The sequence below is a fragment of the Suricata suricatta genome, chromosome 7 (assembly GCF_006229205.1).
Source record: "Suricata suricatta isolate VVHF042 chromosome 7, meerkat_22Aug2017_6uvM2_HiC, whole genome shotgun sequence".
Lineage (NCBI taxonomy): Eukaryota > Metazoa > Chordata > Mammalia > Carnivora > Herpestidae > Suricata > Suricata suricatta.
Window position 1 is genome coordinate 122839430 of NC_043706.1, and position 13909 is coordinate 122853338.

A 13909-nucleotide genomic window follows, 5' to 3' on the forward strand; every position below is an offset into this window, starting at 1 on the left:
GGACTCGCGGGGCGCGGTGGGGGGCGGAGGGGGCGGGGGACGAGAGCCACAACGCGGTGACCACGTGCCGTCTCCGCGGGCGGGGGCGACCGGACCCCGCCACCCGCGCCCGGCCCAGATCACTCCGAGCACCCAGCACCAGCTCAGAGGCAGCCCCGACCGCCCTCACCTTCTCGCCCTAACTTTTCTTAAACTTGCGGGTGAGGAGGAAGCTGCCGCCCCGTCCCCCCCTAGCCGCCACGATCCGCACTTGAACTCCGCCGCGCGGGCCTTCCACCTTGCGCCGCCCCGCGCGCGGGCGTGGAGTGGCTGCCGGGAAAGCCCGATGAACTCTCCAGAAAGTGCGTGAAGGAGGGTCGGGCAGCCGCGCTCGGCTCGGGGGGCGCGCGGGGTCTCCCTCGGGGAGCGCGCGGCAGCAGAGCCGGGGAGAGACTGTGGACCGTGACCGTGCGGCCCCGGCGGACCTCCGCGCAGTAATGCCAACATGTAAGTCTCACCTTTCAGCTGAGAATTCCTTCACACCTTTACCTGTGCCTCCCTCCTCCCCCCATCCCCACCTCAACTAAATGATTTTGTAAGGACTTCAACTGCATTGACAGAATAAACCGGTTTGTCTTCAGTTTGACCCCCGAGGCACCGAGGAGTGAGCTGGTATTGCCAGGCGGAGCTGTGACATGTGTGTGCGGCTTCCTTTTTTTTTTTTTTTTTCTTCCAGCCAGAGGTAAACTTCACATTGGGGCGGTGTAAAGCATAATAAAAAAGGGCAGGGCCTCAAGAATGGGGAAAACGTGTTTTCCAGTCAAATTAAACAAGGAGTAACAGGCATCGCTCCTCCATCCAGGGGCCTTGCCCTGCCAAGAGAGAGCGCTGCTGGATCAACACCTGGGGGCTTGGAAGGTACTGGTATACCGAGAAAATGTTGACTTTACACAGTGTCACCCTTGAGTGTCGAAGTTATTCTTGGATCTTTGGGTTATTTGAATGGTTAAAAAAAAAAGCGCGCAGAAACATTTCTTGGTTGTCTTGTGTAGATTAAAAAGTAATGAAAGGAATGTGTCATTTTACGTTGTGGGATCTGGGAGGTGACTTGTCTTGAATTAGAAGTGGGGGGCAGAGGGCTATGAAGGGTCACAGAAACCAAAGAGGTTTTGGTTTTACGAAATTACCATTGAAGTGCTGAGGTTTCTCAGAGCGACCCCGCGAAAGGGCCCCTGAGCGCAGCCTGGGCCTTCCAGAATGGAAAAAAGGAAGATTGTTCTAAAAGGCCCTATTTTTGTGTCCCACTCAGAAGTTGCCTTTTCTTGTAATATGTAATTTTGCCTCTGATGTTTTATTTACTCTTGGGCAGATCCGCAGACATTTTACTACCTTCACTAACATCCAAGAGTTTCTAGAAATTGATACTCATTCTCCCTCCTCCAGCTTCCAGATCCTTAAGTGTTTCCATCAGACTTTCCTCCTTCAGCTTAGTACCTGGGTAGAGACTTGCACCCCAGGCCCTGTCTTTCCCTTCCTGGCAACTTCTTCTCTCACTACCCAGCACACATTTTCAAAAACAGGAAGAGTTGTACCCACAAGCATAGCCCTCTGCCCCTCTGTTCCTGGGGTGAGCAGTCGAATTAGAAAAGAACTACTTATTTTTATGAAAAGTGAATGTGCAGTAATGCACACCTGTGAATCTTAAGGTTTTCTTTATGCCAGTGGAATCAGCGAAGTATAACCTGAAATAATTTGTTTTGAGATGCAGCCAACAGTCTCAGAGAAGACTTGTTCTCAACATACAGGCGACACATTTTGAATGAATGTGAATTTGTTTTAAACGTCAGTTTTTTCCTAAAAATATAGGAAGGTTTTTAACAGCAGATACTTGTCTAGCTTCCTTTCAACTTTCCTAGGTAATTTAGATCTTATGGGAAGTGGGGGAAAAAAAAGCACGAATACCAGTTTTTAAAATATAGTGTGAAACTGATCCACACAGGTCATGTACAAGTTTGCTCATGAAATTATTTACTCCATTTGAGTTCCACATGTTCAGTAATTCTTAGGTCATAGAGAGTCAAAATATGGGTATTTAATCACATAAAATATAGCTTAGTACCCTGCTTTGAGTTTCTTTATGGAGCTATTTTGTCTGAAAGTTTTTCCATTTCTTGCCAGGTCATGATGTTTTTTTTTTTCCTTCCACTTTGCTGTTTATAATTCATATGGAATGGTTTAAGATGATCTGATTCTTTTTAGAAATTAGTATGTTAGAATATATGGAAATAATACCAACCTGTTCGAAGTAAACATTCTTACTGTCTTGTTGAAAATGCTAAAATGGGGAACACAAACTATATTATCTTTTAAATTTTAATTTTAGTCTGTTCAAGCACACAAACTGAGGAATTTTCTGCCTATTCTTTGTGGAGAGAGAATATTAATATATTGTTACTTTTGAGTTTTGAAATTATAGATTTTATAAATATATTTGGAGTTACACTGACTACATATTTTTCATATCCTGCGAAACTTAGTAGATTTATCAGGACTTGTGTTAACTGGTCTCAAGCAGCATGAAGCTCCTGTTCCATTTATGGCTTATATAAATTACATGACACTGTGCTTTTCCAATGTGAATGGTGAATGAGCCTATTGTCTCTTGGCTTATGGGAAATATTAGAAGCTTGTAGTTTTACTGCCTAACTGGACACGTCACTCTGATTTCTGGAAATAATGATTTGAAAGAGAATCAGTTTATACATTAAAAATAAACTGACATCCACTTCCTTAAACTTGACCATTTTTCTAACTGCCCATCTCTTACAGAGTTTATATTTCTGATGGGATGATTAAAAGTTTCTAGAGACTATTTAGACTTTAGACTAAATAGAATAAGACTTTGTTCAATGTGTGTGGCATGCTTGGGTAAAACCCCATATCTTTCCATTTCATTTCTCATTGGATAACATTATTGCACTATCTATATTGGGTGGCATTAAGAGCATATTTAGTTACTGGGGTGATAGCATTGAAGGGATATTTCGGTGGTAACTAAAAAATGCCAGTAAAACTTGAGCCTGGTTACTTAAGTATCATCTCACTTTCCTTTATAAGCATTACTCAGGATGGAATTATTTGGAATGCCTAACCCATTCAAGATTACTGCATTTAAAGCACTTATGGTGAATAGGACAAAAGCTTAGCATATTTCATATAGCATTTGTAAAAAGAAACCACAAATTAGTAAGAAAAATATTCCAATTACAATTGAAAACTACAGAAACGATTTGAACATGCCAATCCAAATAACGGAAATCCAAATGAGATGCTACTTCTATCAAACTGGCGGTGACTAACGCAGTAATAGTGATAGGACTGTCATACACATGGATCCACTTCAGCATAAGTGTGTATGGGTGAGTTTAAATTTATTTGGAAATGATTTGAAACTGGTGCACCTGGGTGGCTCAGTGGGTTAAGCTTACAACTCTTGATTTCAGTTCAGGTCATGGTCTCTTGGTTCCTGAGTTCGAGCCCTGCATCATGCTCTGGTTTTGCAAAACTGTAATACAGTATCACAACCAAAATATTGAGACAGTGCCCTTTTTCAGATGTTTTGTTTTACATGAAGTCTATGTGTGTTTCTCAGGGCTGCCTTTTAATTTCACCTGTGGTACAAGCCGTCGTACAATGGATGTTTCTGCCCAAATAAAGTCAAGATTTGTGCAGATTTGAAGAATAAACCTTTCTACTTTTTTGATGCGGGGGTGAACCCAACTTAATGAAAGAACTTGGGTAATAGAATAGCACTTTCTCTTTTTATTCATTGCTTGAGCTCAGGAACATGATCTTTAACCAAAAAGAGAAATACAATTATACTCAGGCTTGAATAAACCAAATTATGTTCTTTTCACTCTAGAAGAATTAAGGTACTCTCTTGCCACTTTTCTTGGTCCTTTGTGAAAAGACTGGACATAGAAATACGGTTGGGATCTGAGGAATAATGTCATTCTGACTATTCCTGGTAATAATAGAATTAGTGCCATGTCAGTTTTTCCACTGATTTTAAAATTTCTTCACCGATTTCTCTTTTTTTGTTAATTTTTTTATGTTTTTATTTTATTTTTGAAAGACAGAGACAGAGTGAGCAGGGGAGGGTCAGAGAGAGAGGGAGACACCGAATCTGAAGCAGGCTCCAGGCTCTGAGCTAGCTTTCAGCACAGAGCCTGACTTGGGGCTCGAACCCACAAACCGTGAGATCATGACCTGAGCCAAAGGCCGGATGCTTAACTGACTGAGCCACCCATTCGCCCCATCAGTTTCCTCTTTAAATTTTTTTAATGGTTTTTATTTATTTTTGAGAGACAGAGACAGTGCGAGCAGGGGAGGGTCAGAGAGAGAGGGAGGCACAAAATCTGAAGCAGGCTCCAGGCTCTGAGCTAGCTGTCAGCATAGAGCCCAATGCGGGGCTCAAACCCACAGACTGTGAGATCATGACCTGAGCTAAAGCTGGATGCTTAACGGACTTGAGCCACCCAGGTGCCCCATTTAAATTTGACTTTTAAAGAGTAAAGAGGTGGGATAGGTTAGGTTTTCTAGACTACATATGATTTCAGTGATGTGTTTGGGTAAAGTCACGTTCGTAAGGGGTCATTCTGAGATGGACTCAAGCATATTGTATGTTGTAGCCTGTGCAGACTGAAAAGTGGAGTGAGTTTGCAGTAGAGGTATGTTGGATCTCAGGAAGGACAGGTGGATTGGAAACCAGGTGGCATCGGGGATCTCTTCACTCTGCCACCACTGATTATGTGATCTTGGGCAATTTGCTTAGTATTGTGATTTTTTTTTTTTTTTTTTTTTTTACTTTTTGCCTGTGAAATGATAGGTTTTACTGCTTGGATTTAAATTTAATGCTTAGATTCTTTTCAGGTGACAGAAGTTTACTAGGATTCTCTTTTCCTTAAAAATATTCTTGCCCTCTTCAACAGAACTTTGAGGCTATGACTCAAGTAATAATACAAGATTGTATTATGTTTTTTGAGCTCCTATTTAGAACCTTAGTAACCCTGTTCTGGATTTTCCGTTCTTGTGAGAAAGTTATTTAAATCTCAGGGATGTGTCTTTGCTAAGCGATCCCCTGAGAAGACACATAGTGCTTTCCTTCCTCTGTTCTATTCTTAATTTATTTATTTCTGTTCTTCAGTAAACAGCCAAGTGGATGAAAGTTGACTTGTCATGTGGGTTAGTTTGGTTACAAGCGCTTGCCTTGTCTTGGGTTCCTTTTCGATATGAAGTGATGGCGTCTTGAGAACAAGATGAAGCCCCTGGTCAGTATTTGCAGCTATTGTCTGAAAGGATACAGCCTAAGGATTGACTACGGAATCCCTAAATATAAGGACTTGTTATAGCAAAAGAACGTTGTGTTATGAAAAATACTGAATGTTGCCAAGCTAACAATGATGATTTCTTAAGGATTTTTAAGCTTATTTATTTATTTTGAGAGAGAAAGAGCATGCAAGCCTGAGAGATGTAGGGGCCGAGAGAGAGGGAGAAAGAACATCAAGCAGGCTCCATACTGTGAGTGCAGAGTCCAACACGGGACTCAAACTCATGAACTGTGAGTTCATGACCTGAGCCAAAATCAAGAGTTAGGTGCTTAACAAGTGAGCCACCCAGGTGCCCCTCCTTGAGGATTTTTTAGAGAGCACATAAAATGAAGGGGATCATTATCCAAACATTGACAAGGGACAATGGTCACGTGCGACAGAAATTAAGAAGCTGGGAGTTCTCTTGGGCTGTTACTGTTGGCTGTAAATGGTGGGGCTGGCAATGGATTTGACTGACTGCTCTGCCCCTTTATTTTTCTGGGCCTCAGTTTCCTCCTCTGTGAAATGTGCAGGTTAGACTTCATCATTGATATTCCCAGCTTCAAAGTTCTTTGAATACATAATTGTGGTTTTTGTTTTAGAAGCATACTAATTCATCCATGGCATGAATGGGAAACACCTCATTCATCCAAAATGAATGGACCCATTCTTCCAAATGAGTGAACTTTTCATGTGATAGAAGTTTATCATCTCCCCTTTTTAAAGACCAAGTGCCATGCAGCAGTGTTTCTCCCTTTTTGGGGGATGGCATCCTATACACAGAAGAGGAGATAGTCTCAGCATTTTAAGTACTCACCTCTAAACTCACGTAATAGATGGAGGCACCAGGCTGTAACTCTGTGGTATTCCAGAGTTCGCATCCATTCTTACTATATTATTATGATGTACTGTGGCATAATTGTTCCCATATGCGGTAATATTGCTTCAGATTTCAAATATTTTGGATGGATGCATCTTAAAACACACCTTCCATACAGAAAAATACTCCTCAGGTATTAAGCTTTGACTGGTTTAGGATTTCCATTAGGAACCAATTGATGCTAGAACTTCTAGTTGGGTGAATATAAAAACATGGCACAAATATCAGATACTGCTTAGAATTTCTGTGTTAATGAATAATCCATTTCATTTCTGTTCCCAGGTGATCCGGAAGTAGTCACAAAGTCAACTGATTGGTATTGACTACGGTCCATTCTTGTTTAAGGCTTTTCTTTTGATTTCACTGTGGACAGAATAACCATACTTATATTAGAACACCCAGGATGGTGGTAACAATAATAGTAGCTAATATTTGTTGAGCTCCTGCTGAGTGTCAGGCACTGTTCTCAAAAGACATGCTCTGATTTTAATCATCCAGCAGCTCTAATGGATTAGAATTTCTATTTTGCAGGTGAAAAGTTAGAGGCACAGGTGGTCAAGTACATTTCCAAAGGGTTGATTAGTTTACAGGTAGCAAACCTGGACTAGCTGACTCCAAGCTTGCTCCCTCTGCTATGTACGTGGTCTCTAACAGTAAAGGATGGACTGGAAATGAGGCTTGAGGCACACGCAGAGATCATTCGATACCTATTTTTGGTTATTCGATTGTTTCCTTTCCTGCTTATCTGGTTTTGTGATTAGTATTACATAATTTACTCCAGATGAGCACCTTCAGGTAAAGAAGGTATTACTGTGGTCCTCCGGTATCTTATTAGTTGTTTCTCTTGTTAGAAATAAAGAAGATTCTCAACTATCTCCTGGAACCATAGAAACTCCCTTTGGGAATTTTAAGAACTGGAGATTTTTTTTTTTACTGCTACCTGACTATTTTCCTGCTTCATGGCTCACTTGCTAATTAGTCCTTTTGTGGGCTTTTATGGTGACTTGCTGCCCCTTTCACTGACTTGTCTCTTTTGATGGGGCTGAGTCAATGAAAGGTTTCATACCATTGTTTTAAGCCAAGGTAATATGGATGTCCCTGTCTAAATCATTAGGTGCAATTTTGAGTTTAAAGATGAGACCACTGTACATTTAATTATAGTTTCTATAATACTTGGTGTTTAGTAGCCACTTAAAAACATTGATAGGTACTATATATAAAGTAGTTATTCTTTTTGGATGTTAGTGCTTCATTGCTTAATTTTAAATAATTTTTTAATGTTTATTTATTTTTGAGAGAGAGACAGACAGATTGTGAGCAGGGGATGGGGTAGAGAGAGAGGGAAACACAGAATCTGTAAAGGCTCCAGGCTTTGAGCTGTCAACACAGTCTAACACGGGGCTTAAACCCACAAACCGTGAGATCATGATCTGAGCAGAAGTCAGACGCTTAACCAAATAAGCCACCCAAGCGCCCCTTCATTGCTTAAATTTAAGGGGAAGAAGGCAACTTGGCAACTTATTTTTATTTGTTTGTTTATTTGTTTATATATATGTGGATACTTATTTATTCATTTCCATTTGTAAAGCAGCAGATGTCATAAAACGAAAGCATTTCCTTAATTTCTACTTTTTTGGGAGATTATAGGAGAAGTTGATATAAAATCCTCTTGGGTAAGATGGCATGTGACTGGTGATGCTGAAGGTTGAGGCTGAAATTGCTTTAGTTTTTGATAAATGCGTTTGAATGATCTGAATGTCTCTCCATCTTCATTGAGAAACCACCTGTTCTGTAACGATTGCGATTTTCCGATGTCTGCTGAAAACCTACACTTTGGCTATTGTCCTACTGCCTTACTAATGCTCAGGGTCCTGATATTCTTTCTTCCATTGCAGGATGTTTCACTCAGATCAAATGTGGAACTGCCGTTGGAAATGGAAGCCAAGTTCTCTTCTGCTCTTAATTGCTTTATGTACTGTGTACCTTCCTCTTCCAGGTGAGTAAGACTCCTTCTCTTTCAAATCCTGAATTCAAGCGTGTTTGCATTGCTTTTAGTATAAGTATGCTATTTATTTTTTTGATATCTTTTTTCTGTTTCTGTTTCGGTTCTTTCAGGCTTTTACTTACATGGCCTCTGTGACTTCTTTGTGAATAGTATGACTTTGATCATTGTTCTCTTTTCTAATGAGTGCATTTCTTTAATCTTTGCTGCATTTCTTTTAGCTTTATTTATTTGTCTAGCCCATATTGAATGATGAGATAGCTACATTTCTGACATTAAAAATGTGCTAGCTTTTCTTCTACTATTGAATAAATATACAATACTCAATTCTTTCTCTTTTCAAGTTTTTATGGAGTCATTTATGGAAAGCAAAGGCGGCTGTTTTTATTTATCCTAATTTTCTTACCATGCCATGTTGCAGCATGAGACAGGAATTTGAAATCAAGTTTTTAGACTGTGAGGTTTACTTAGTTCGCTTAAAAGGATATGAAAAAGTTAATTTTAATTACAGTATTTTGAGGATAAAAATATCAAATCTGTGTAATTACAATTTTTTTCTGAACTTTGAAACAAAATCCTTTTAGTTATTGTTGCAAAAGCTAAATTTTCTATCATCAGCTAATTGTATGAACCAGCTGATCAGAACCTGAGGAATGGGAGTGATGTTTAAAAGTAAACTGTTTCTTCACTATCTGGTTTTGTTCCTGAGCAAACTGCATTTCCCTTAAGTCCATTTTGTTTTACTCTTTTTTTTTAATTGCTGTATTCATTCAGTTTACCCTATTTGTTTTTAGAAGAAAATTGTTACTCCTATAGTGTTATGTATTTATTACGTGCTTAAAGATTTTATACATTTCATGGAGCTCCTGGGTGGCTCAGTTGGTTAAGCATCTGGCTTCAGCTCGGGTCATGATCTCACAGTTTGCCGGTTCGAACCCCGCATCAGGCTCTGTGCTGACAGCTAGCTCAGAGCCTGGAGCCTGTCTTCAGATTCTGGGTCTCCCTCCCTCTCTGACCTTCCCTGCTCGTGCTGTCTCTCTCAAAAATAAATAAAATATTTAAAAAATTTAAAAAAGATTTTATACATTCCATATTTGTATTATATATCTATACATTATAAACAATATATTTAATGAATTATGAAAATAGATTACTTCTAAAAGTATTTATTCATGGATTAAGAAATTCAACTTATATTTAATACATAAATATCTTTTTCCCAAGCCATCAAGTATTTTAAGCGTTTCAGCTACTCAGAAAATTCTTGGCACATGGTTTAATGGTTTCAAAACAAAACTGATTCTTTGAAGCTTTTTGTGTATTTGTTTCAAATCCATGATAAAGCCACTCTTTCTTTTACTTTCATTGCCAAAAGAGGAAAGAAACCTGTGAGGGGAACTTAAAGTTAAATACACACTGGATTTCTTTGGTTATTGTGTTGAACTTTTTCTTAACTTTCAAAAGTGACCCACCAAGAATCAATCACGTGATGTCAAGTAAATTATGAGATTAAAATTAGCTGACATCTAGTTACTTTCATTTTTCTTAGGTCATGGCATTTGTCAATTTTCAGGGCTATTTCAGACCTTAAATTGAGACTTTAATTTTGGATGTCAACGTTTTAATTGACATATCCACATTCATCGTTTTAATCACTCGGACAAATGAAATGAAACACATGTCCTCAAACTAGTTAAAAGAAGTCAGATGGCTGGGACTCGGGTGAGGCAAGGGAACACCGAGTTGCAGAATTTCAGGAGATTCTCATTCTCAAGTTCTGGGGAAACAAAGTCCTTAAGTCTGTTTTTAAGTCACTGTCTCACACAAGTCTTTTTAAAAAATTCCTTTCATTACCCAACACTTAATGTGTATCACGTAAGGCTTTGTGACAGACAGTAATCTGTGTTTACTCATGAACCCAGAACACTTTATATCTATTTATCTGTTACCGTGACTCACCCAAAATGCCACCACTTCACCCATGGGTATCTGAACTCACAAAAAATACTTTAGGGATTATTATTGGCATTTTAGTATACAATTTTTACCCTACAACTCAATGTAAGTTCCCCTAAAATGATGACTATTAAAACTTTAGATGTATGAATGTTCAGAGTCCTATCTTTAAGTCATAGTGTAATTTTGAATAACTGTATTTTTGAAGAACACTTGGTGCTTAACTGTGATGTTGAATCGCCATGTATGCACTCTTTGACTCTTTCACTTCTCTGCCCGACCCCTATGTGATCTTCTGGAGTTCAGTGACTTTCAGTGTTCTCTTGATGCCAGCGTCTCCTAAATCCAGTTTGTCAGCCCTGGCCCCTCCTTGACCCTGGAGTCACCTGTAGGGTTGCTTATATATATAAATAACGGGTTTCAAACTTCATATGTGCAAAGACTCTTGACTCCTATCTCCTATCCCCAAATCTACTTCACTTTCAAGCTGTATAATCCATACCACTACCTCCTTCACCTTCCTATTTTGTAGACATATTGACCCACCTGTTTCTGGACCATGCCTTCCTAGTACCCTCTTCTTCCTAAACTGCACATACCGGGTTCTTTTTTGACACTCACTTCTTAATTATTACCACCTCAGATAAGCCCTCCTGTTCCCCACTTCAAAGGCGCCCCTTTTCACTCTAGTATCACGATACCCTTCACTGATAAACTGTATAGATTTTCGTTGCTCCCTTGACTGTTAATGTTTTGGTAATTTGGCTATGATAGCTAGGATAAAGGGTTGGCAAAACCTCTTTTGATTGTTAAGAATGACACTTAGGTGAGATGATTAAAAATTAGAATACTGCAGTTTAAATTGGATATCTTCAGTTCAGTTCATATAACAGAATTGCAAGATGAAGTCTTCTGGTAGGTACGTGAACGTCTGTAGTTTCATGGGGGCATTTACAAAGCCAATAGTATAAAGTTGTATGTCCTTCAGGATTTACAAAAGCAATGTCTCTTGACAAGTGATCAATATAACTTTCAATAAGGACTACAACCAAATTACAGCTGAATGTTTAAACTAGTCCCACAGAAGTATAAATTAAAACAATAAAACATGATTTTATTTTTAATCCACTAGCTTGGCAGTATTTAGAAACATTGATAACATCCACGTCCAGTATTATCAGCATGGTTGGGGAGATGTCACACACTCACACGGTTGGCTCTGTCCCTTGTGAGGTCAAGTAGGCAACATTTTCTAAAAATTAAGAATTTGTATTTTCTTCAGTATATTACTCCCCCATGTAGATATCTATCTGACAGAAATTTAAAAAATATATAATACATAGAGCAATATATACCAGTATGTTAACTGTAACATTGTAATAGCAAATATTTGGCAAAGACTGTAATTGTCCAACAGGGGCATGATTATGTAAATTATTTTACCTTAATACTATGAAATACTGTGCAGCCATTGAGACCAATGTGGTCAAACTGTGTGTATTGGCTTTGGCAGATGTCAGTTATAATACTAAGTTAAAAAACAAATTGCCAAACAGTATAAAATTATCCTAGGTTTGTAATACGTTATATCACAAACCTGGAATGTGTAATGCACATATACGTTTGTATCAGATTGTATAAAAATCATAGTAAAACGTGGAATGACACTCATCAGGCTTTAAAATGGGTCACGTTCAGGAACACAGGTTGGAACCAGAAGAGGGAAGGCAATAGAACTTTATACACCTTTGAATTATTTGTCTTGTTACAATGACTATTACTTTAGTAACTTGGAAAAACAGAAGAAAAGCTGATTAAAAAAAGTTTTTTAAGCCACATTTAAAAAGTGGCCAGAGAGGCTGTCGATGCACACGAATGTGACAAATTTCTGTTAGACACGTAACTGTTAGTCTGGCTCTTCCCTTACTCGATAGGAATCTCCTCAAGGTGTTTCAAATAATAACCTCTTTTTATGTAGCACGACACTCCATGGCTCTGAAGATGAATGATGGTATCTCAGGCAGACGGAAGGTTACCGCTTCAAGTGAAGTGGGAAACAGATAGCTGAGAGCCAGTGAATTCCTCAGCAACCAGGAGCCTGTTTCCACACAGATAGCCTTAGTCATGAGCACTGAGGGAGGAGCCTCCCTTCTCTCCTGAAAAATCGATGATGTCAGCAGATTATTTCAAAGCTCAGTGATGGATCAACAGCTAAAAGGGGAAATGCGTTTGAAAGTACAGTCTGGCCTGAACTGTGTGCTCTCTAGCCCAGAGCGCAGCACACTTCTAGGTGGCAGGTAGGACATTGGGCAAAAGCAGTCTCGTACTTTTCTGTGTGTTTCTTTGTTGATTTTTCTCATGATCAAAGAATGAACAATTATTCTGTAACATCAATTACATTGAAGTCTGTATTTATGTGGTAGGCATATCTCTTTATACTGTTTTTACATTTGGTCAAAGAGGCTTTCAAATGCATGGAAAAATAATCCTTTTACAAATCCGCCATGTGTTTTTGGCCATTTTACTATTAATGTGTCTGAAAGATAAAGAATAAGGTTCTGATTGTGCAAACCATTCTTTTTTAAAAAATACAGCATAGTTAATATACAGTGTTACATTCGTTTTCGGTGTACAATATAGTGATTCAACATTTCCATAAATCACCCAGTGCTCATCATGACAAATGCCCTCCTTTTAAAAAAAATTTTTATGTCTCTATTTTATTTTGAGAGAGAGAGGCACAGAGAGTGAGCAGGGGAGAGGCAGAGAGAGAGACACAGAGAGTGAGCAGGGGAGAGGCAGAGAGAGGGAGACACAGAATCTGAAGCAGGCTGCAGGCTCTGAGCTGTTAGCACAGAGCCCAATGTGGGGCTTGAACCCATGAACTGTGAGATCATGACCTGAGCTGAAGTCTGACGCTTAACGGACTGAGCCACCCAGGTGCCCCAACAAGTACCTTCCTCAATCCCCATCGCCTGTTTCATCCATCCCCCCAGTCACCTCCCCTCTGGGGACCATCAGTTTGTTCACAGTATTTGTTTTCAGTAGTTAAGAGTCTGTTTCTTGGCTCGTCTCTCCTTCTCTTTCTTTCCTCTTTGTTGGTTTTGTTTCTTAAATTCCACATACGAGTGAAGTCATAAGAGATTTGTCTTTTTCTGACTGGTTTGTTTCACTTAGGATAATATATTCTGGCTCCATCCACATAATTGTGAATAGCAAGATAATCTTTTTGATGGCTGAATAAGATTCCACTGTATGTATATGCATACCACATCTTTTTTATCTATTCATCTATCAGTGGACATTTGGGCTGCTTTTGTAATCTGGCTTTTGTAAATAATGCTGTAAATCACTCATCATCAGGGAAATGGAAATCAGTGGTACAATGAGATATCACCTATCCCCTGTCAGAACGGCTAAAATCAAAAACACAGAAACAACAAGTTTTGGTGAGGATGTGGGAGAAAGGAACCTTCTTGCAGTGTTGGTGGGAGTGCAAACTGGGGCAGCCACGCTGAAAACAGTATGGAAGTTCCTCGAAAAGTTAAAAATAGAACTACCCTGTGATCCAGCAAACTGTTTTATTAAGTGAAAAAAATAGCCAGGATAATGATCAAGTGACTAACAGAAAATTATACCATCTAGTAATAAAGTTTGTTTTTTAGTTAGGATCAAAATGCTCCAAATTACTGTCTGTAGGTCGCCTTCAGCTGTAAGCTGTTT

General features: G+C 39.2%; 1 protein-coding gene across 1 annotated transcript in view; it reads left to right on the plus strand.

Annotated features, from left to right (window-relative positions):
* The first annotated feature begins 79 nt into the window (after positions 1-79).
* Positions 80-13909, plus strand: part of ADGRG6 (adhesion G protein-coupled receptor G6) — a 136688-nt gene continuing 122858 nt past the window's right edge. The window contains exons 1-2 of the mRNA XM_029943244.1: positions 80-486; positions 8124-8224. Of these exons, the coding sequence (XP_029799104.1) occupies positions 485-486; positions 8124-8224 (103 nt within the window). The 5' untranslated portion in view covers positions 80-484. The remainder of the gene's footprint in view (positions 487-8123; positions 8225-13909) is intronic.